This window comes from Pleurodeles waltl, chromosome 5, assembly GCF_031143425.1.
Source record: "Pleurodeles waltl isolate 20211129_DDA chromosome 5, aPleWal1.hap1.20221129, whole genome shotgun sequence".
Taxonomy (NCBI): domain Eukaryota; kingdom Metazoa; phylum Chordata; class Amphibia; order Caudata; family Salamandridae; genus Pleurodeles; species Pleurodeles waltl.
In genome coordinates, this window is record NC_090444.1 from 718,811,005 (window position 1) to 718,832,623 (window position 21,619).

The window sequence follows — 21,619 nt, forward strand, 5'->3', positions numbered from 1 at the left end:
TCAAATATCTGGTCATGTATTGATGTATATGGTATTTGTATTGCACAAACCTAGCTAAAAGGTGGCAAAAGTGCTGTACTTGGTCAAAGTCAAACTTAAAATCAACATTTAGTAGGAGAGGATATTGGATTGTGGGCAGTGAATGCATATCGATGTAATGTTCTTTAAAGAGGTGAGTCTTTAACTCTTTCCTAAGTTACACCGGAGTTGTGGTGTCCCTAAAGGATTTGGGAATGTGGTTCTAGATCCTGGATGAATGTGTGCCGAGAAACACCAGTGATGGTGAGTTATCTGCAAGATAAATAAGTGCGCTGGTCCTGATGGCTTTGTAAATGATGCAGCTGAGTTTGAAGGTGGTGCGAGTTGGCAAGGGAAGCAAATGGAGTTGTTTCAGGATGGGGGTGATGTGATCATATTTCTACAGGCCCTGGATAAGAACTGCTGCTGTATGTAAAATGCACCTAAGGGTGTGCCTGGGAGGCCATGCAGTAGGTAATTTCTGCCATCTATGTACAAGGGATTGTACAGCAGTTCTAAGGTTGCTTTCCGGAAGAAATTGTTTCACTTTCTTTAGAAGAAATAAGCTGGTACCAGGCCATTTTTGTGTGTTTTTTGGCAATGTGTTGCTGTCCAGGGTGACTCCATTTGACTTGCCATTTGTTGCTAGTTGGAGTTCGAAGCCATGAAAGTTCATGTCATTGTGCCAGGTTTGTATTGTATCTTATTTGTATATTGTTTGTTGTTCTTGGCAAATAATAGGAATTTTGTTTTGTGATCAACCTTCCCACAAATTGCTTAAATCCTTGGTGCCTTGCTCTTTCATGTTCATTGCAGACAAGAATTAATTCAGAATCTGTACTGGAAATGAAAAACACCAAAAGCAGTTGGTAATTATTTTTTCAAAACTGATTTATGAATCAGTTTAAAGTAAGCCATGTTAAAATAAATATTTTGATTTGTGTAAAACATGCAGAAACTTTGTCTTTCGTGCAATGACATATATATATATAGTGGCGCAGTGGCATAGTGGCGCAGTGGGTGAAAACGGGTGGCAATGCTACCCGAGCAATTGGCACTGGTTAGACTATTTGCAAGCATCCATCCCTTCACATTTAGGGTGTTTGATTTCCAGTAGTGTGCCTGGGAACTTGAGACTAAAGCAGTTTTCCAAGCCTACTACTGCCAATGTTTTGGTAATAACAAAAAGTAGTACAGTTGCACCCATACAAGGAGTACTTCTGTAGGTGCAGATTTAATGCTTTTTTTGGTAAACAGGGCACTTTATGTACTTTAGATCTTAATCTAAAGCATTAACAACTTACAATGTCTAACTGAAATAGGGACAGTGAGAAAACCCGACACAGAAATAGCAGATAAGACTCTGGCCTCTAGACCCAACTACCAAACCAAAAATACATTTGAGAGGTGCTACATCCCAAATGACCCAACTGAAGCAATGCCCCTGCCTCTCCCACCCAAGCCTGGTGGTTCTCCCTGTGAACCTATGACCACAGTTGCATAAAATATAACTGGCTGGAGTCCCTGCCATGGGTTGAATGTCTGCTGCATATACTCTTCTTTGTCTCTGATAGAAGAATCCTTGATGGTAGAGTTATCAAATCAGTGCATATAGGCAGTGCATTATGTGTCTAGTACTCACCTTTTACAAATCATTTTATAAAGTGATGGGCCCATGCATTATGCCTAAGGTGCAATTAAAGGAGGGTCTGCAGGCAAATTTAATAGGGTGAGTTGAGCCAGAACCAAGGCATGGATCTGACTTGTCTTCAAGAGTCTGTGTACAAGGCGAGCCATCAAAATGTTTTTCATGCATATTTTGTAGCAAATATATTGTAGAACTATGGTACAATCTTTCCAAACTTCAAAAAGTGCACTTCTTTAACATGTGGAAGCTTTTCACCCTGGTGCTTCACATTATATCACTTCATAGACATATATTAGAAGTAACAGTTTTTACAAACGTTCATGGCTCACCCACGAATAACATGTAGGTGAACTAAGAGGCAAAACAGTAGTTATGTAGAACCCCAAACGTGGCCTTGATTCTTATTATAGATGAAGCAATATTATAGTATGTTAAATCAAACATAAGAGATGCTTGCACAAAACACATTCTGATTCAAGCATGTTAAATTGATATTAAAAAGGAGGCAATGTGAAATCAGATATTTGCCAAGGATCACACAGTTTGAGCAAGCAGGGAAGCCAGTATTGATTTCAGGCTAGCTAGATTCATATTTTGAAATTCAATGACCAGATAAGTATATCTTTCTCGTTTACATCAAAGGTCACTGTTTGTCTTTCATTCTTGGGTCAAGACAAGTAAAAATGACACAGTGATAGCAGACCAGTCTTGGGCCACCAGACCCAACTGCCAAGCCATTGAATGCATTTATTTGGGGGTGTCAGGCCCTGACGCTACACCCTTGGTAACAAAAATACCTTTCTACGGCCTATAACATAATGCAAGAGCAGTCCATTTTTAAAGGTCTACTTGCTTTACTATATACTTTTCACAATAAATATTACCAAGACAGTAGGCCTGGTTTAACTTTTCATAATAAACAGGCCAGATCTATGGCATTGGGCATAACAATTCCATGCTCCAAAATCAAGCCTATAGCTGTTATTATTGGCTTGTTATCATAACCAGCTCAGGGCGCCTACTGTACTGATAATAAGATTTCTCACAAGGCAACCATCAGCCATACAGTCCTAAAATCACAAATGTATTCAAAACTACAGTTGGCAAAGCAAAATAGTATTTCTCCAAACAGGGCTTGACAAGGATTCTCACAGTGCAAATCTTCTGTACTGATGGTTTTGTCAGAGGGGCTTGCCAACACCCTTGCCTGTTGAGGTAATCTCTGAAATTCCATGTAACAGAAAAGCCTATCTCTAGGCTTTTATTCAGAATAGTAAAAGTCCATCCTTAAATTACTATTCTTTTTATCATATGCTCTTCACAACTAATATGTCAGGCTTACTGTCTTTATCATAACGTTTCATGATAAGCAATCAGACATACAGCATTTATACTTGGCTTGCAACTATAACCAGTTTAAGCCCATTGCACAGAACATAAGCTTTCCACAAGGCAACAATTTGGAATACAGTCATAAAAGTACTAATATATACGAAATTACAGTTCGCAAAGCAAAATACTATCTCTCTTCATGGAACCTAATAAGGATTATTGTAATGGGTAGCTTCTCTCCCCATAGTCTGTTCAGGTAGATACCCAACACCAAGGGCCAGATGTATCAAAGGGTTTTATCCATTCTGTACCTTTGGGAAAATGTGTTACCACAGTGGTTCCCAACCTGTGGTCCAGGAAGCCTCCTCAGGGGGGTCTGCGACTGCTTAGAAAATTAAATAATATTAACAGATTAGGTCCCCAGCTTCCAGTAATCACTAAGTGGGGGAGGGGGGTCCCTGGTTTCCAATAATGATTCAGTGGGGGTCCCCAAGTTCCAGTAATGATAAAGTGGGGGTCCACAGAAGTCAAATGGTTGGGAACCACTGTGTTAGTACATATGGCCCCAAAACCCTTGCTTACTACAGTAATCTGTGAAATTCCATGCAACAAATTTGCTACCTACAGGCTTAAGCATAGTGTAATACCAATCAGTCTTAAAAAGCCTATTGTCTTTAACATTCTTTTCACAATAAATAGGTCACCCTAAACTAATACTAGTTTAATTCTACTTAATACTAAACAGATCAAACCTTTGAAAACTGGCCTGCTTATCCCTACAAATTGATGAAGCTTTTAACATTGGTTATATACGTTACCCAACACCAGTATTTTGAAGTGCACATACCCTTGCAATAATCATGTGTTCAGTTATAAGATTACAAGTATGTAGAAAAATACAGCTTGCAAAACAATATACATCCCCACTCGACATTGCTTAACAGGAATCATCCCAGGGAAACCCCCATGGTTTGTCAGAGCAGGTAGCTAGTGTCAAAATCCTTGCCTACTATGGTGATCTGTGAAATTCCGTGTAAAATAACACCTATCTGTAGGAAGTTGGCTCTGTATGCACTATTTCAAAGTAAGGAATAGTATGCACAGAGTCCAAGGGTTCCCCTTAGAGGTAAGATAGTGGCAAAAAGAGATAATACTAATGCTCTATTTTGTGGTAGTGTAGTCGAGCAGTAGGCTTATCAAAGGAGTAGTGTTAAGCATTTGTTGTACATACACAAGCAATAAATGAGGAACACACACTCAAAGACAATTCCAGGCCAATAGGTTTTTGTATAGAAAGATATCTTTTCTTAGTTTATTTTAAAAACCACAGGTTCAAATTTTACATGTAATACTTCAAATGAAAGGTATTGCAGGTAAGTACTTTAGGAACTTTGAATAATCACAATAGCATATATACTTTTCAAATAAATCACATATAGCTATTTTAAAACTAGACAGTGCAATTTTCACAGTTCCTAGGGGGAGTAAGAGTTTGTTAGTTCTTGCAGGTAAGTAAACCACCTACAGGGTTCAAGTTTGGGTCTAAGGTAGCCCACCGTTGGGGGTTCAGATCAACCCCAAAGTTACCACACCAGCAGCTCAGGGCCAGTCAGGTGCAGAGTTCAAAGTGGTGCCCAAAACGCATAGGCTTCAATGGAGAAGGGGGTGCCCGGTTCCAGTCTGCCAGCAGGTAAGTACCCGTGTCTTCGGAGGGCAGACCAGGGGGGTTTTGTAGGGCACCGGGGGGGACACAAGTTAGCACAGAAAGTACACCCTCAGCAGCACGGGGGCGGCCGGGTGCAGTGTGCAAACACACGTCGGGTTTCCAATGTAAATCAATGGGAGACCATGGGGTTTCTTCAGCGATGCAGGCAAGGGGGGGCTCCTCGGGGTAGCCACCACCTGGGCAAGGGAGAGGGCCTCCTGGGGGTCACTCCTGCACTGGAGTTCCGATCTTTCAGGTCCTGGGGGCTGCGGGTGCAGAGTCTTTTCCAGGCGTCGGGATCTGGGAGTCAGGCAGTCGCGGTCAGGGGGAGCCTCGGGATTCCCTCTGCAGGCATCGCTGTGGGGGCTCAGGGGGGGCAACTCTGGCTACTCACGGTCTCGTACTCGCCGGGGAGTCCTCCCTGAAGTGTTGTTTCTCCACAAGTTGAGACGGGGGCGTCGGGTGCAGAGTAGCAAATCTCACGCTTCCGGCGGGAAACGCAGTTGTCTTGAAGTTGCTTCTTTGGAAACAAAGTTGCAGTCTTGGGTGAACAGAGCCGCTGTCCTCAGGAGTTTCTTGGTCCTTCTAGAGCAGGGCAGTCCTCTGAGGATTCAGAGGTCGCTGGTCCTGGGGAAAGCGTCGCTGGAGCAGTGTCTTTTAGAAGTGGGGAGACAGGCCGGTAGAGCTGGGGCCAAAGCAGTTGGTGTCTCCGTCTTCTCTGCAGGATTTTTCAGCTTAGCAGTCCTCTTCTTCTTAGGTTGCAGGAATCTGAGTTCCTAGGTTCAGGGGAGCCCTTAAATACTAAATTTAAGGGCGTGTTTAGGTCTGGGGGGTTAGTAGCCAATGGCTACTAGCCCTGAGGGTGGGTACACCCTCTTTGTGCCTCCTCCCAAGAGGAGGGGGTCACATTCCTATCCCTATTGGGGGAATCCTCCATCTGCAAGATGGAGGATTTCTAAAAGTCAGTCACCTCAGCTCAGGACACCTTAGGGGCTGTCCTGACTGGCCAGTGACTCCTCCTTGTTATTCTCATTATTTCCTCTGGCCTTGCCGCCAAAAGTGGGGCCGTGGCCGGAGGGGGCGGGCAACTCCACTAGCTGGAGTGCCCTGTGGTGCTGTAACAAAGGGGGTGAGCCTTTGAAGCTCACCGCCAGGTGTTACAGTTCCTGCAGGGGGAGGTGTGAAGCACCTCCACCCAGTACAGGCTTTGTTACTAGCCACAGAGTGACAAAGGCACTCTCCCCATGTGGCCAGCAACATGTCTGGTGTGTGGCAGGCTGTTTGAACTAGTCAGCCTACACAGATAGTTGGTTTAGGTTTCAGGGGGCACCTCTAAGGTGCCCTCTGGGGTGTATGTTACAATAAAATGTACACTGGCATCAGTTTGCATTTATTGTGCTGAGAAGTTTGATACCAAACTTCCCAGTTTTCAGTGTAGCCATTATGGTGCTGTGGAGTTCGTGTTTGACAGACTCCCAGACCATATACTCCTATGGCTACCCTGCACTTACAATGTCTAAGGTTTTGCTTAGACACTGTAGGGGCACAGTGCTCATGCACTGGTGCCCTCACCTATGGTATAGTGCACCCTGCCTTAGGGCTGTAAGGCCTGCTAGAGGGGTGACTTATCCATACTGCATAGGCAGTGTGAGGTTGGCATGGCACCCTGAGGGGAGTGCCATGTCGACTGTCCTCACCAGCACACACAAGCTGGCAAGCAGTGTGTCTGTGCTGAGTGAGGGGTCCCCAGGGTGGCCTAAGATATGCTGCAGCCCTTAGAGACCTTCCCTGGCATCAGGGCCCTTGGTACCAGGGGTACCAGTTACAAGGGACTTACCTGGATGCCAGGGTGTGCCAATTGTGTAAACAAAAGTACAGGTTAGGGAAAGAACACTGGTGCTGGGGCCTGGTTAGCAGGCCTCAGCACACTTTCAAATCAAAACTTAGCATCAGCAAAGGCAAAAAGTCAGGGGGCAACCATGCCAAGGAGGCATTTCCTTACACTATCTGTAAGCATTATTATTGACTTCAACATATGCTTTTCACAGTAAATCCACCAGGTATAGTGCCTATATCATAACTTTTCACAATAAACAGATCGGGCCTATAGAGATGATCATTAACTTGCCACCATAAGTTACTCAAACTTTGCCATGCTGCAAAAGTACAATATATGCAGTTTTTAGCACACAAATTCACCCCACTTACATCATGTACTCAGAGGAGCCTCAAGGTTAAAGAGGTTCAAATTCTAATGCTGGTTCACCTCATTAACTGGGTTATAGATTTCCAAAATCTTAGCAGCAATAGAGTCTGCACTTGTGGATGGTACAGATCTTCTTCCATAGTAAGTACCAGGCCTGCTTTTTTTTTATAAACACAACTTCCCATATCTTGCATGTGTGTGACACTGTTTCCTTCATTACTTGCCTGCTCTTGCAGCACTCCTAATTATTTTTTTTAAACTATTTTTTTCAGTTTCATGAAAAATAAACATACACAACAACTTTTGAGCAGTGCAGGTTCCTAAGTACAATGTAGAAAATGACTCCTGATCACATATCTTGGTATTGCGAGTAGCAAAAGTAACAGCTACAGTAAGGGATAGGGGCCGTCGGTAAGTCCCTCGAGTGACAGTACATTACTTCAGTCAAGTCGTAGAAAGTATACACCTAGTAAGAAATGCATCAATTGCACACTTGTCTATCATATCTACAGCACATAACCACAGTGTTCAACCAGTTTATTACTTATCACTAGAACTAGTACTAGATTCCGAGCTGAAAGAATTCTGACCATTACAGTTATCAAGAAGAAGCCCTCATGCTGCTATCGCATCCACAGTGCTGTCATCAGTGCCCGTCAGGAGCATGTGGGTCTCCTCAGCTACCCCCCATTCAAGGAGCCACTCATTCAAGACTGGTGACCTTACACTAATCCAGCCAGTGGCTACTCTCTGTTTGGCAAACAAGAAAGCGAGTTGGGCGAGCTTGTACAGTAGTTTCCGTCCCTTAAGTTGTTTTACCACTCCAAAGAGATATGCCATCAGCATCAAGGGGATCACTATACCAGTGGCTCTTGTAATCTTGGAGTCACTTCCTTCCAAAATCCCTGGATTCCAGCACAGTCTCTGGCAAGATTCAAAAAGTTAGACCCCACCTCCCTGCAGCGTTTACATTTAGCCTCCTTAGAAGGGTCAATCCTAGTGAAGCGACTGGGTTTCACATGAGTACAATGAAGAAAATTCAAATGCAGCAGTTTAAATCACTGATTACATGATACCGCACCAGTTCACAAGCCCGTGCCCAGTCCACATCCATGATCAGTACTTCTAATTCCCCTATCCCAATTCATAGGCGGGAGCACTGACCAGTTCTTCACATAGAGCCTTATAATATAAGGGGATCAAGTGCAACTCCCAATTGTTTTTAAAGGGAATAGTTAGCTTTTCAGCTTCTACCCTTCCACAGCCTCTACGGGTGTTGCAGTGGGTGATCCAATTGCCTATTCTCTTCGATACTCTGGATATTGTTACCGTGGTCATTACAGCTTCAAAGAAAACAACCAAGTATTGTGGGCACATCATTTTTTTGCTGTCTGAATGGTCCTTTTTGTGGACCTGCAGACAGCTGCTGAAGGTAGTATTTTGGTTATTGCCAAATCTTATCCTCTAGGTTTCCATGGTGTCCATTCCGTCCTTTCTTGTCGGCGGACAGTCCCTCCATGTGGCTTTGAGTGAAAATATTAATGCCATCTTGGATCCATTATTCCCTGTTCCTGAGTTCCTTTGCCCCTCTGCAGATTGCAGCTGTCGTGTCGCACATTGCGATCAGTTCTGCATCTGCATGATCACTGTTAATTCAGAGACCCCTCATATCCTACCTGTAACCATTTGGATTCAGTGTTTCATCTATTTATTTCAAGGTGAGGCCCTCCTTTATGTATCAGTAGTTTCTGTAAATAACCACAAAATCATCCTGCTCTGCAAACGCCAGAAAGTTGAAGGTATTGGCTTAATCTGCCTCACATTTATTTTCATTTGTTGGCTCTTGAAATTAAATTGTGACTTTCAAAGACACCTGTATCCCTAGTGCACATACAACACAAAGTTCCCCGATTTTTAATTAATATTTGTGTTATTTTAGCCCAGCAGCTTATTTCCTTTGTTATCGGCATCGGTATCCTTTTATTGACCTCTATTAAATTTGTTACAAATCAAATGGCAAGTCACCTATAAACTTCAGCAGTCCAGACAGCAGCCTATCATACTCCATGCCATGTTTTCCACCATTTTGAAACACGAAAGTGACAAGACTCCTTTCTGCCTCGGATTATTTTCAGTTGGTGGTAAATGCTATCAGGCTTTTCATGACCGCATTAACTGGTTCAGTCATTCAGGCTATCTCTGCAGCTTTTCCTGGCTGTGGCATAGGTGATGAAAGTCCTTTTTGTGTTACTCACGTTTTCATGGTGGTGTAAAGGAGTGGAATCTTTGGCCTCTACACTTTTATTTTGTCTGTCATGAGATCATGAGTGATTTCAGTGACTAACCACAGTCTTTGAAATTCTGTATCCTTGATTGTCCAGTACTCTTAGACCTTGAACCTTAGATCACGTTGTGTGAAGCCTGTACAACTAGCACATTGTGTTCAGTTCAGCTGATTCCTGGTGTACCCTGATGTTGGATTGCCGAAGCACTTGAGATCTTAATTGAACATAAAAACCTCGTAGCTTAAAAGAATAAAGAGCTTGCTTTCATCATTTTTTCAAAGGTGTGTGTGTAGATGGCCATTTATGTGCATGTGTTTCAGAATAAGTTGCAGGTTTATGAGCAGCCATGGTTTGTACATTTTTTTTTTTTTTTTTTTTTTTTTTTTTTTTTTTACAATCCAAGCTGTTCCTTTTTCCCGCTCGATAGCTCTGGAGCTATTTTATAACTGTATTATAATAACTGTAATTACTAATGTTTGTATTTTTTTAGTGCACCATAGGCCAACTGCACTATTGCCATTCACAAACCAGCAATGTGTAATTTGCACACGAATTGCAGTGCGACTGAAGTATATAATCAAATGGGTCATAAATGAGCTGCCTAATGATTATTAATTAGGCAGTTCGCAATTTCCAACCCATTGTGATTGGTCACAAGTGCAGATATAGAGCCCAGCGAGATACAGAAGACTTGTGTATCTGCTTTTGCTTTCCCAGATGAGAAACATCTTTATTGTTCAAGTAAAATATTTGGCTTAGAAAAAAAAAAAGCAGCAGGTGTCCATTAAAAGCACAGGTACTACCCCTCAGGACCACTGCCTGCTCCACCTGAGGTTAACATGATTTCCAAAGGGGAAGCTAGCTTAATGAGACACCTTCAGCTTTGCAGATCAGGACCGCCTCAACTCTGGCAGCAATTGTAGCCGCAGACATGGATGCATCCCCTACAATATTTAAAAAGGAGTGGCAGTCACCTTCCATGTCCTCTCTTATTGGCTATTCAGAAATGGTTACAAAAACCGTTTTGGGATTCAGAAAAACTTGTGAACATTCATAAGGACTTTTGTAGTCTGTAAAGTTTTTTTGAGGTCGCAAACCCTGAGATTTTACTAATTTATCCGTTTGCTACTGCAAAAGGGTTATATATATTTGCCCCAATATTCCTGGGATTTTTTAGTGTGTTTTCATAGCGTTTTCATGGCGTTTGCTGTTTGAATGTTAGTCATTAGACTTGGTCTCATTTTGTCCACCCACACTCTTGTATCTGTGACAGATGCAATTCTATCTTACCTGCATTGCGGTAATGATGTGAAGTTATGATTCTCAAAATATTTTGTTTGCGCTGATTATAACTTTAAGTTAAGACTTGTTCTGTAGTTTGCAAAGTAAATTAATTATAACATATTCTTTTTTTTTTAGGTTATGCAATGAAGCTGACTGCTGTAGGTTGTATTACACAGCAGAGAACTCCAGGGTATACCACCAGGAGGAGCCAAAGTACATTGAAGTAGATCTGCAGGTATTGTACTTTTGAGTGAAATTGCACTTGCTGGTTCTGTGTTGCATTGCTGCATGTTTGCTTTCTAGGAGGCCTAGTTTTTTAGAAGAGCGGGATGAGGTAAGTTCTACTGAATATAATTCAGAAATACGGAGACATGTTAACTGTAGCATCTCAACATACATTAGTAAATCTTTGGCTGCCCCACTAGATCGCAGCCACTGGTTGCAGACGAATTTGGCACATGGCACAATAATTGACATTTATAAAGTCAATAGAAGGGTGTGTGGCTTGACCAGTGCAGTGAAAGGCTGCGTAGTCTCGGCACTGCCACGAAATAAAAACTGCAGACAGCTAGGTCTACAGACTACCTCGAGTCCTCTACATAGAGGTGCAGATGAGGGGAATCCCAGCGCCTGCTGAGAAACCACCCGCTGATGAAACAACAGTCAGTGTCATCTTTGCTCCCCTGCAACCGGCCCAATGGTGTGGCTGCACACCAGGAAAGAAAAGGGCCGGCGGACTGATGCGTGATCCGGCAAGGGGCTGAGGACATGACGCACGCTGTCCTACAATTAAGCCTTTCCCTCTTTCTCAATCTCACGGTCGCTGTAGTCTACTTTTCAATTGGCAGAATAGTTATCTTTGAAGTGGAGTCTGTGTCCTCTAGCCCCCAGAACCTCCAGACAGCCTGCCTGACCCTAAGATGGCGCTTCACAACAAGGCATTTCAGATAGTACCAGAGCCATCTTTTCCATGTCTCAATAAGTGGTTTCCTACCTGCTGATCTTCTAACGGACCAGCTACACCTACAAATGTCTACCAGTGTGTTCTACTATCTAATATGTACTGGTGACTGTACTCTTACTAAGCTTTCACTGTACTGCAGGCTCATTATTGCCTCCTACCCGATGTACCTCTGGAGCCTTAGTGTGCTTTATTGGCAAGCACAGTAGTACCTACCACCTCTTCGAACTGCACTTTTGAAAATCAATACTATCCAGTTTCCTGCTGCCAAATACTATTTCTCACATTGTCTTGATCCCTGGAGTCTGCTGCTTTAACCAGGCAATTGGGGTACTGCACTCAACCTCTAGGTATCTCAGCACGCTCCTCTCACACAGCGTTGTGGTCTGCTACCTGGACTGTAAGCCCATATCGTATGGCACTCTGGCGTGCACCCTAAACCGTATTCTGTCGGGCAAAACTATTGCCAAACAAGAGATCAAAACAAGCACCAAAGCCGGACGCTGCTACCAGACTCGCCTATCAAAGGGAAGACGAGTATAAATAATGCGCCTTAAAAAACTCACTGAAGTACATGATATTGCTAAGACCACTAAGGCCAACACGGATGCGATGCAACAAGAATATGCGCAATTAGATCTGACATCAACACTATTAACAGCAGAGTAAGTGAAGCAGAAACACAAATCGGCTCCCTGGAAGATAATGCTACACTTTTAAACAAAGATATCTAGAATCTACAAATCACAACCAAAACCCTCCAAAGAGATGTGGCTGATATGGAGGATAGAAACCACAGAGGGAATTTACGTATTTTTGGAGTACCAGAGGGCTCTGAGGACTCATCACACTACTGCTTAACCTTCTTGGAGAAGTGGATACCGCAAGTAACAGGCCTAATCTTTGAAAAAGAACTCGAGCTAGAAAAGGCACATCGTGTCCCATCATTCAAACCGACCAACAAGAACATCACCCGCCAAATTGCTGTCACCCACTGAGAAACCAACAATCAGAACTAATCCTTACCCACATACGTAAAAACATTTACATTCTGTGGAGCGGCAACAGAATGTTCAATTCGCAAGGCTATTCCAAGTCCCTGGTTGACGTTAGGAAAGGCTTCCTCACCCTATGACCTAGACACAGGAATGGGAACCTCCAATTCTCCTTCGTTAGCTCGCACAATGGAAAGTTCTTGCAGACGGAAAAAAATCACATCTTCAACCACTGTAAAGACTTGCAAGCCTTCCTGGATGAAAAAGAGGGTATCCAAGTGGATACTCACCAGCCGTTTATAAATAATCAAGAATTGTGATTCCTGTCATCTGGTCTAACTGCTATATACAAGTTCTTTCCCCAGGCATTTTGATGACATGAGCTCTTTCAGAACTACTGCACATTCTGACGGCTCTGGCAGATGAGATCCTATGTCCCTGCATAGACGCACAGACGTTTATCAAGTGCAACAATCTCTTTAATGACAGTTGGTCATTACTTTCCCTGTAGAATATACACGCATGTTATCAGATTGTCAGGTTTTGTAATACGGCTTGCCAGCAACCTATCAGCTCATATGTTTCATATGTTTTAACAGATACATCTGAGATATCTGTGACTTTGCTGTGTTCTGTTGCAGATTATCCTTACATGTTCGTTACCTCCGGTGATATGCTATGCCTTTGTTATTAACAGACCTTTACGAAGGTGTGAGATAAGTCACACTATCCAGCAAATATATTCTCCTAAGTCTCTAATGTTCAGTTTTGGGCCCCCATTGGCCATTGATTATATCTCAAACCCCTATTGTTTAGATTCAGAAATGAGTAGCCAAGGTCCAAATCTCCCTTTTCTCAAAAAGGCCCAAGATGAAGTAATAAAGCAGTGGGTAGTCAATTGGGGTATGGACCAAATAGCCCCAAAACAAAAATGGAAAACCAAGATAATCGAGAAACCACTCTGCAAACAATCAAGAATTGTATTTGTATATCGAATTGAGTTCAGACAGTAAGTTTTTGAATCCACATATTTGTTTTCAGTGCATTTATTGGTTCCATACACGGTAGATTTGTCAGAAAAACAAAGCGAGACAGCCGACACGTGTTTCACCCCCTAGTGGTGTGTTCACCTAGGGCTTTTTCAAGGCTGCAAATAATGAAAGAATAATCAGGCCAGAGTAGTATTACTACTATACACCAGTTGTCAATCTTCTATCTACTTTCTCATCTAATTTATCTATGCTACAACAGTCTTGGGTTTGATCTCGGGACATAAACTTGTCTATGATCACCACCTTATACTCCTTTTCCCTCCTTAGGCACATCTATAAATTTTTTGCACTAAGGAATGGTATCTCTTTTGGGTTTCCACCACTTTTTTATACCTATTGTTTAGATAACCTTGTATGTTCTGCACTTTAAAAGTATGGACCTACTACATCCACTGTTCTACTAGTTCTGCTAGTTATTGCATGCTGTAACAGCTGGGTTTTCGCCCCACTGTCGTCTCCCTCACCTTTAGTATTTTGTGTGGGTTGGGCCGGTGGCGGCTGGGTTAGTGGGATGGGAGGGGAGTCCAGGGTGTGGTGGGTTTTTATCTTATTTTGTTTGTTTTCAGTTGTGTCTTCCTGTAATTTTTTCACTTAACGACAAATGGTTTGACTTGGCAGTTCTCTTACATTTATGGCTGATGTTTGTACCTTTGTTTCGTAGCACCACCATCCACATTCTTATAGTAATGTTACTAGCCCAAATATGTTCCAGTGATTTACCACTGCGGACATTGAGTCTGCCCATTAAGAGTTTCTCTCCGTGCATTTGCACTCTCAAACATACTGACTCGCTCTTACAGCAAACCATTATATATACACACACTACCATTATGCTAACAACCCCCCTTGACACAAACTTAAAAATAATCTCCCTAAATGTTAAGGGACTTAACCATCCAGCAAAGCATAAAAAAATGATAACTATATCAAATTAAAGCAGATGTAATCCTCTTACAGGAATCCAAAATTACTTGTAAAGAGTTGACCATGTTTGGAGAGAGCTGGATCAGTAATGCTGTCTGTTCCCCAGTGGTCAACAAACAAAGAGGTGTGATAACAATGATCAGCAAAAACCCAGGTTTTTCCGTGGATGTCCACACAACAGACGATGATGATAGATGGATCTTAACGAAACTAACCAAGAATTCTATTTCTTTCTACATCCTAAACGTGTATGGCCCAAACACCGATCACTCAGAATGTTGGAACTTTCTCACTGTCCCCCTAAACCAAATTCCAGACGAAAGACTAATCATCAGGGTTGGCTCCCTATTGACCTTACCCTTGATAGACAGTCCAAAACATCATTGCAACCCTCCAAATCACTCCATAGATTGATTGTTTGTAGGAAATTATGTATTAATTATGAATGTAAGTTTAACATCTATGATTCTTGAAGCCTACAACACCATGATACCAAGGACTATACTTTCTTCTCCAACCCACACAAATCGTACTTCAGAATAGATCACCTTCTGATGTTTAAGATACACACTCAGCTAATCGACCAGGCTGATATATTACTGATACTAGTCACTGATCACTCTTATCGGCACCAATATGAGGCTGTCTTGTAAAATCTGAAGATTTAATGATGAATCAGTTAGTGATGCGACATCCAGAGATATTTTAGAAAATACTATTCAAAACTACATCAGGGACAACTCTCCCTCAGATACTTCACCCTCTATCTTTTGGGACATACTCAAAGCCATGGTTAGAGGCTCACTAATTGAACTCCAACCTAAATTGAATAAGCACCATAATAGTCTACTAGAACTTAAGAGGGAGATTAAAAAAAACAGTGTCTAACTACATTTCCAAGCCAAACAACCAAACAGTCTCCACCCTTAACAAAAAAAAAAATAATCCAATAGAATTGTAAGCGAGAAAGCTGGAGTTTGGAATCAGAAATACAAAAGCTTGAAACTTTGTGAAGCAAAGCAGGCCTTATAAAGTACTTGCATTATATTTAAAACATAAGAAGCCCAACAAAGAGCATTACTGCACTTGAAGACAAATAGAGCGTTACTCACACAAGCCCTCATACAATTCTAGACCTCATCAGGGACTTTTGTAAATCTCTATACAAGGACGATTCTAACACTTCTAGTGAAAAGTGTAAGGAATTTCTACCTAAACAACAATTGCCCACTATAACTTATGTAGAGAAGTCGACTCTTAAGCCTCCATAACTTCCTCTGTCTTCAACGGTAAACTATCAAATCCCTGAAACTGTACAAAGCCCAAGCCCAAGTCCATATGGCTTCTCAGCTAATTTATACAATATGTTCGCCCCTATCCTAAGCCTGATACTCCTCTATCATTTTCATCACTTCTCAAACTCGTGAGCCGTAGACTGCACAGCTTTTGGGGGCCACCAATGTAGTGATCCCATAAGAGGGCAGAGACCCAACTCATGCTAAAAATTACAGCGCAATATCCCTAAAAAATCTGGATGCAAAACTATATTGCAAAATTCTCTCTAAAAGCCTAGAACCCTTATTACCACGCTTGATTGAGAAACAGACTATCGGATGACAAAACACACCTTCTGTCGTATTATAGAACAAGCTAAATGTGCGGACTCTGACGCCGTGGTGATCCCTCTGGATGCTGACAAGTCATTTGACAGAATCACTTGGCCATTCCTGCACAAAACCTGACTGTATTCAATCTTGGTGAATACAGTGGTCCCTCGGCCAGAGTGAGAATTGGAGGATTACTGACGTCTGTGTTCAATCTGGAAAGAGGTACTAGATGAGGCTACCCCCTTCGTTGTAACTTCTTTGCCACCACCAAACTGCCATGAATCTCACAGCCCACAATGGAACATGGTTATTTCTCCCACATTCCCAAAACATAATTGTTCACACTTTTTTCTATAGGACTTCCATACTTGTTGGTGTATTCTTCCTTAGTTTTATTTTGCACATGTCAAATCTGATTCAGTCTTGCTATATTTTCCTTATATTAGGTTAATGCATCCCTGTACAAGAATGAGTAACTTTTCCTGAATTCCCCAACATGTGTGCAACATTGATGTACTATGATACCCTTTCTTTGTCTTTTTTTCTGTTGTTTGTCTTTTTCTTCTTTGGAAAACTCGATAAAATACTTTGAAATGAAAAAAAAAGTCAGTATAGACACAATATTCCAGCCTTATCCTGCTTACATAGAGAACCATGATTGGAGCGGAGGTCCTAGTGTGTGTGAAAGTATTTTCCGTGATGATACAATAGGCAATCTGATGAGAAAAACGTTCCGGATATAACTGACTATTTCCACAGTTCTTGCCAATAAATGTAACGGCCAATGTTAGTATCTCATCCTTTTCCATAGAGTCTGTCCTTTTGTAGTTGAGCCTAAAATAAGTTATTGTAGTATGTTTTTCTGTGGGATCAGAATATTGAAAGGCTCTAGTCACAAGCATCTGAAGCCTGGTAGGAAACTGTCCGCACCATTTGGGAAAGCACAAACCATTGGTTGGGTGAGTAGCTCTTGAAAAGCAAACACACTTAGATTCAAAGAATTAAGATATCGAACCTTGAGGACAGTTAGAGATGGGATGTATGTTGTTCACTGTACATGGGTTCTCAGCCATCTATAGTTTAACCAACACTAAATAACAGGAATAGTTGTCTGTAGTGCTTTAAGAATAATTAATAAAGTAACTGAATCTTGTGGCTAAATATTCTACATCCGTTTGTAGATCATGTTTTTTTATGTTAATGACTATTTAGTAAAGCGCACGGTCATCAAAGTTTACATGGTGCTGTATACTGAGAGGAAACAAACTACCAAGTTGCTGAGGCTGAGCGGAACCTATTCTTTGAAGGCCTCCTCAAGAGATCATTTTCATACATTTTCTAAATTTAAAAAGATTTATATCCAATCGCTAGTACAGTGGGAGGGGATTATACAGTACAGGGTTGGGGGCATCAGCGAGATAGTACGAGTTCCCATGTTTGCCTTGCTATACTTGTAAGTAACTAGGAGATTCAGATCAGCAGACCTCTGTAAACATCTTGGCACATATGTACTTTTTTATTGTTCAGATGTGACGGAGCCAGGTGGTAGAAGACTTTGAATGCTAAGCAACATACCTTGCACTGTACCCATTATTTAATGGGCAGCCAATGTAGTTTTGTTTTTTGAAACGGGACATATGAAATATTTTCCGGACTCTAAAAATGAGACAATCCACCTAATTTTGAATAACCTGAAGTTTCCGAGTCGTCTTAGCCGGGAGCCCTAGGTAAACAGAGTTAACGTAATCCAAACTAGACAGAATAGTAGCCACTACTAATGACTTTAGGGTTTATTGAGGAAGTAGGCTTGTAAGCTTCCTAATAGATTTCAAAAGGAGGCTTCAGGGTGAAGTAACAGCCCTCATCTACACTTTCAGAGTTATATGGCTGTCCACCACAATCCTCAGACTTTTAGCTTATATTTTGGGGGTAAAGAGGGGGTTGGGTGTTACCCTTTTCAGGAGGCCAGTAGAGGCTGCATCATGGATCGACCTGATTGTTTAACCCCTCTGGTGCCCGGGATGTAATGGTTATGTCCTCGTTTACACCGCTCGGGTGCCAAGGATGCAATGGTTATGTCCTGCTATGGGCCCTCCCTTGGGCAGGGATGGAAGGGGAATAGCTTCCCCTTCAACCTCCCCCCCTCCTCCCCCTCCTCCCCCCAACCCCCCCTAGTGACATCTGATGATGTTAGTGCATGATCGCAAGCTGACCTCATCAGAGGTTGCACCCACCGTGCTGGAAGCTCAGCTACCAGCGCAAATTGGAAGAGAAATGCAAAAGCATTTTTCTTCTGATCACGTGGAGGGGGCGAGAGAGGCATCAAAGGAAAGAAAAGGCCTTTCCTTTCCTTTCCTTTGTCTCTCTCAGCAGATCGGCCTATTCTAATTAGGCCAATCTGCCCGGGGATCGGGGGGGGGGCAGAAACCACTAGACATCAGGGATTATTTTTTTTTGTTTTATGTATTTCTTTAGATGTGGGGTGCGACCCCTTAGGCAAGGGTCGCTCCCCTGGGGGCAAAATTATCTTTAGGCCACTTCTTCCCCCCCCCTTGGGGGGGGGGCAGATCAGCCTATTTTTATTAGGCCAGTCTGCCCCCAAGTGGGGCAGAAACCACTACACACCAGGGTTTTTCTTTTTTTTAGTCAATTTCACGCAAGGGGAGTGACCCCTTAGGCAAGGGTTGCTCCACTGGGAGGGGGCACATTTGTTTTAGGCCATTTCGGCCTATTGTACTTAGGCCGATCTGCCCCTGGCAGAAACCTCCGAGAACCAGGGATTTTTTTTTTTTTACATGGGGAGTGAACCCTTAGGCAGTGCTCGCTCCCCTGGGGGTGGGGTAATCTTTTTAAGCCATTTCTGGTCCCCTTGGGGGCAGATCGGGCTATTTTTATTAGGCCGATCTCCCCCAAGGGGAGGCAGAAACCACTAGGCAGCAGGGATTTCTTTTTTTGCGCCAATTTCATGCAAGGGGAGTGACCTCTTAGCAAGGGTTGCTCTCCTTGGCAAATTTATTTTAGGCCATTTCTGCCCCCCCCCTTGGGGGCAGGTCAGCCTATTTCTATTAGGGATTGATGTGTATGTGTGTGTTGTTTGGGGAGGCAGTCCTGTTGGGCATATCTACCCTCCTTGTGGGCAGATGGTCCTATTTTTGGAAGGCCCATCTGCACCCAAGGGGACCAGAAAGCCCATCACAGACCAGGGAAGATTTTTTTTTTTTCTTCTTCTTTTTTTTAAACTGCCCCAAACAGTCAAAAAAAGGCCTGGCACCTGAGGGTGGAAGCGAAGGGATTAAAATCTAGTCTATTTCTGCTGTAACTCATACAGATGGGAATAGCCTTTATTGGCAGGCAGAACTAGTGAAACGTGTTCAAGAAATTCTTTGCATTTTAAAGATTTTAGGGTTTGTGAAAATCCTTTGAGCAGCCCTTTGATCTTTACTGCTGAAGAAAGAACACCAGTAGTGAAGGGGGTATATTTGTGATTACAAAGCTTTGAAACTAAAGCTACAATTTAAAACAAGCCCCAGCTTTCACCTAATGCTAGGTGACTTGAATATAACCTGGACACAAACATGGCCCTCAAGGAATACTCTACCAAACAACAAAGACAAACTGGTTTCAGCTTTCTCTTCTAAAGAAAAACAAACCATTTCATGCAGAAAAGCAGCTTCAGGACTGCTGTTCAAGGTCTCATATTCTCGCAGCCGGATGATGGTAACTCCCTGCTCCATGGCCTCCCAGACTGCACACTGGCAACCATTAAGGGCATCCTATGCTCCACATTATGTCTCATCCAGGGCCTAAATAAAATGATTTAATCAATGCAATCATAATTGAGCTCCATTGGCTTCCGTTACCAACCCATCCCGTCTTCAAAGCCTGTTGCATAATTTAGAAAGCTGTGACGACTAGTTCACTAAACATCTAACAGGCCCCACCTTTGTATTTTTTTTGTACAAGTGGAGTTATTGCAAATCTGCATCCAAACTGAAAAAAGTATCACTCTGCTTGACTCTGTGAGGTAGTTGTAGAAGCCGAGTCCCTCTTAGTAACATAAGATGGATGTTGACATTTTTTATAACAGCTGTTGTACGATGTCTAAAAAAGGAGAGACACGGCAGACCACTCTCCAAGGCACTTAACTGCTTTAGGCGAGAGTTGGTCAAGTACAGAGCCACCAGCCATTTGACAATAAAGTTCTCACCAACGTCTTCTACCAATTTAAGGATTTCGGTCTTTGACCAATTCAGAAAAAGATAGCTCTCTTTTATCTTTTAATAATGAATGTATTTAGAGCAGCTAGTGATGTTTGAACAGTTTTCCTCGAGATTGCCACAGGAATATGTAGTTGAACATCTCCTGAATACCTTTGTACATGTATTTGGTTTGGGCAGTGAGCTACAGCAGTGTTATCATATGTATGTTGAATAGTATGAGTGAATTGGGAGATCCTGGTGACATCTCTACATTATATGGTTTTCGCGGATGATAACTTTTACTTGTTGGCTTCAATTTGACAAAAAGGATTCGCCCCATTGAAGGGCATTTCCGAGTTCCTGCTCACAAGTTGTATTTTAATGCTTTATTTATACACCACATCATTGTTAAGGTATCCACTCTTGTGTGAATGCTTGAAGAGTGTCTCATATAAGTGAATTATTGATTGCTTTCCTAGTGCCAGCTGTCTCCCACAGTAGTGGCAGTCACTTTGTAGTGGCAGTCACTTTACTACAATCTAGTTTTGTGTGTAGTGCTTGAGAAAGTTGCACAATATCATAGATGGTTTTATGGTGGATTGGTCATATGTGCAACCTGTTTTTAAAGATGTTTTTAAAAAATATGTGATTAGTCAAAACACCTTAAAAGTGGAAATGTTTGGTGGGCACCTCTACTGGAAAGAGAACATTTTTGTTTATGTGTGCATGTTAAGCTTTCCCAGAATGATCCCTTCTTTCGAATTATTTACATAGGATGCAGATGCAGTGGAGTTCCTCATCCATTCATACCCAAAATATGTACCCGTGCACAGCCTCCCATGTGAAAACCTAGATGAAAAGGTATGTTGTTTTTACCTCTATTGAAAAGATGCAACTGTGCTCCTTCTACCTGTATTTGCTACATAAATTTCGATTTGGTTTTAAAATGTATACATATAAATTGTAGAAACTAATCTAGCAAAGGATCATGTCTGCTGTAGATGAAAGCAGGGTGGTTCTCAGGGATGATAGGGAATTTCTATCTTTTTGTGCTAGGGATCCATGTCAGACGACAGTGTCGGACTGGTCTTTCGGGCAGTCTGGCACTACCAGATGATCCAGAAAGAAAGGACGTGTGTGATCTATTTTCTGGTTCTGTTACAGCCCACGGGAGAACTGGCCCTGAAGTTAATGTGTAGACAGACGCTTAAGAACTTAGTCATGTGCCCTGTTGTTTTCCAATACATTTCCTTTGCCAGCATCCCTCTAAAGTTGAGCATTTCTGGCATTAAAATCCATACCCCTTTTAAATTGTGACACTGGCCCAGTAGGTTCTCATCCAAGGCTTATGATTTTCCTATTCATAAAATGTGAAAGGCAGGTCACCTTGGAGGATCTACCTC

General features: G+C 42.3%; 1 protein-coding gene across 1 annotated transcript in view; it reads left to right on the top strand.

Annotated features, from left to right (window-relative positions):
• The window catches only part of RIOX1 (ribosomal oxygenase 1), a 235,283-nt gene that overhangs the window by 200,148 nt on the left and 13,516 nt on the right, over positions 1-21,619 (top strand). Inside the window, exons 13-14 of the mRNA XM_069234671.1 lie at positions 10,614-10,713; positions 20,991-21,077. Of these exons, the coding sequence (XP_069090772.1) occupies positions 10,614-10,713; positions 20,991-21,077 (187 nt within the window). The remainder of the gene's footprint in view (positions 1-10,613; positions 10,714-20,990; positions 21,078-21,619) is intronic.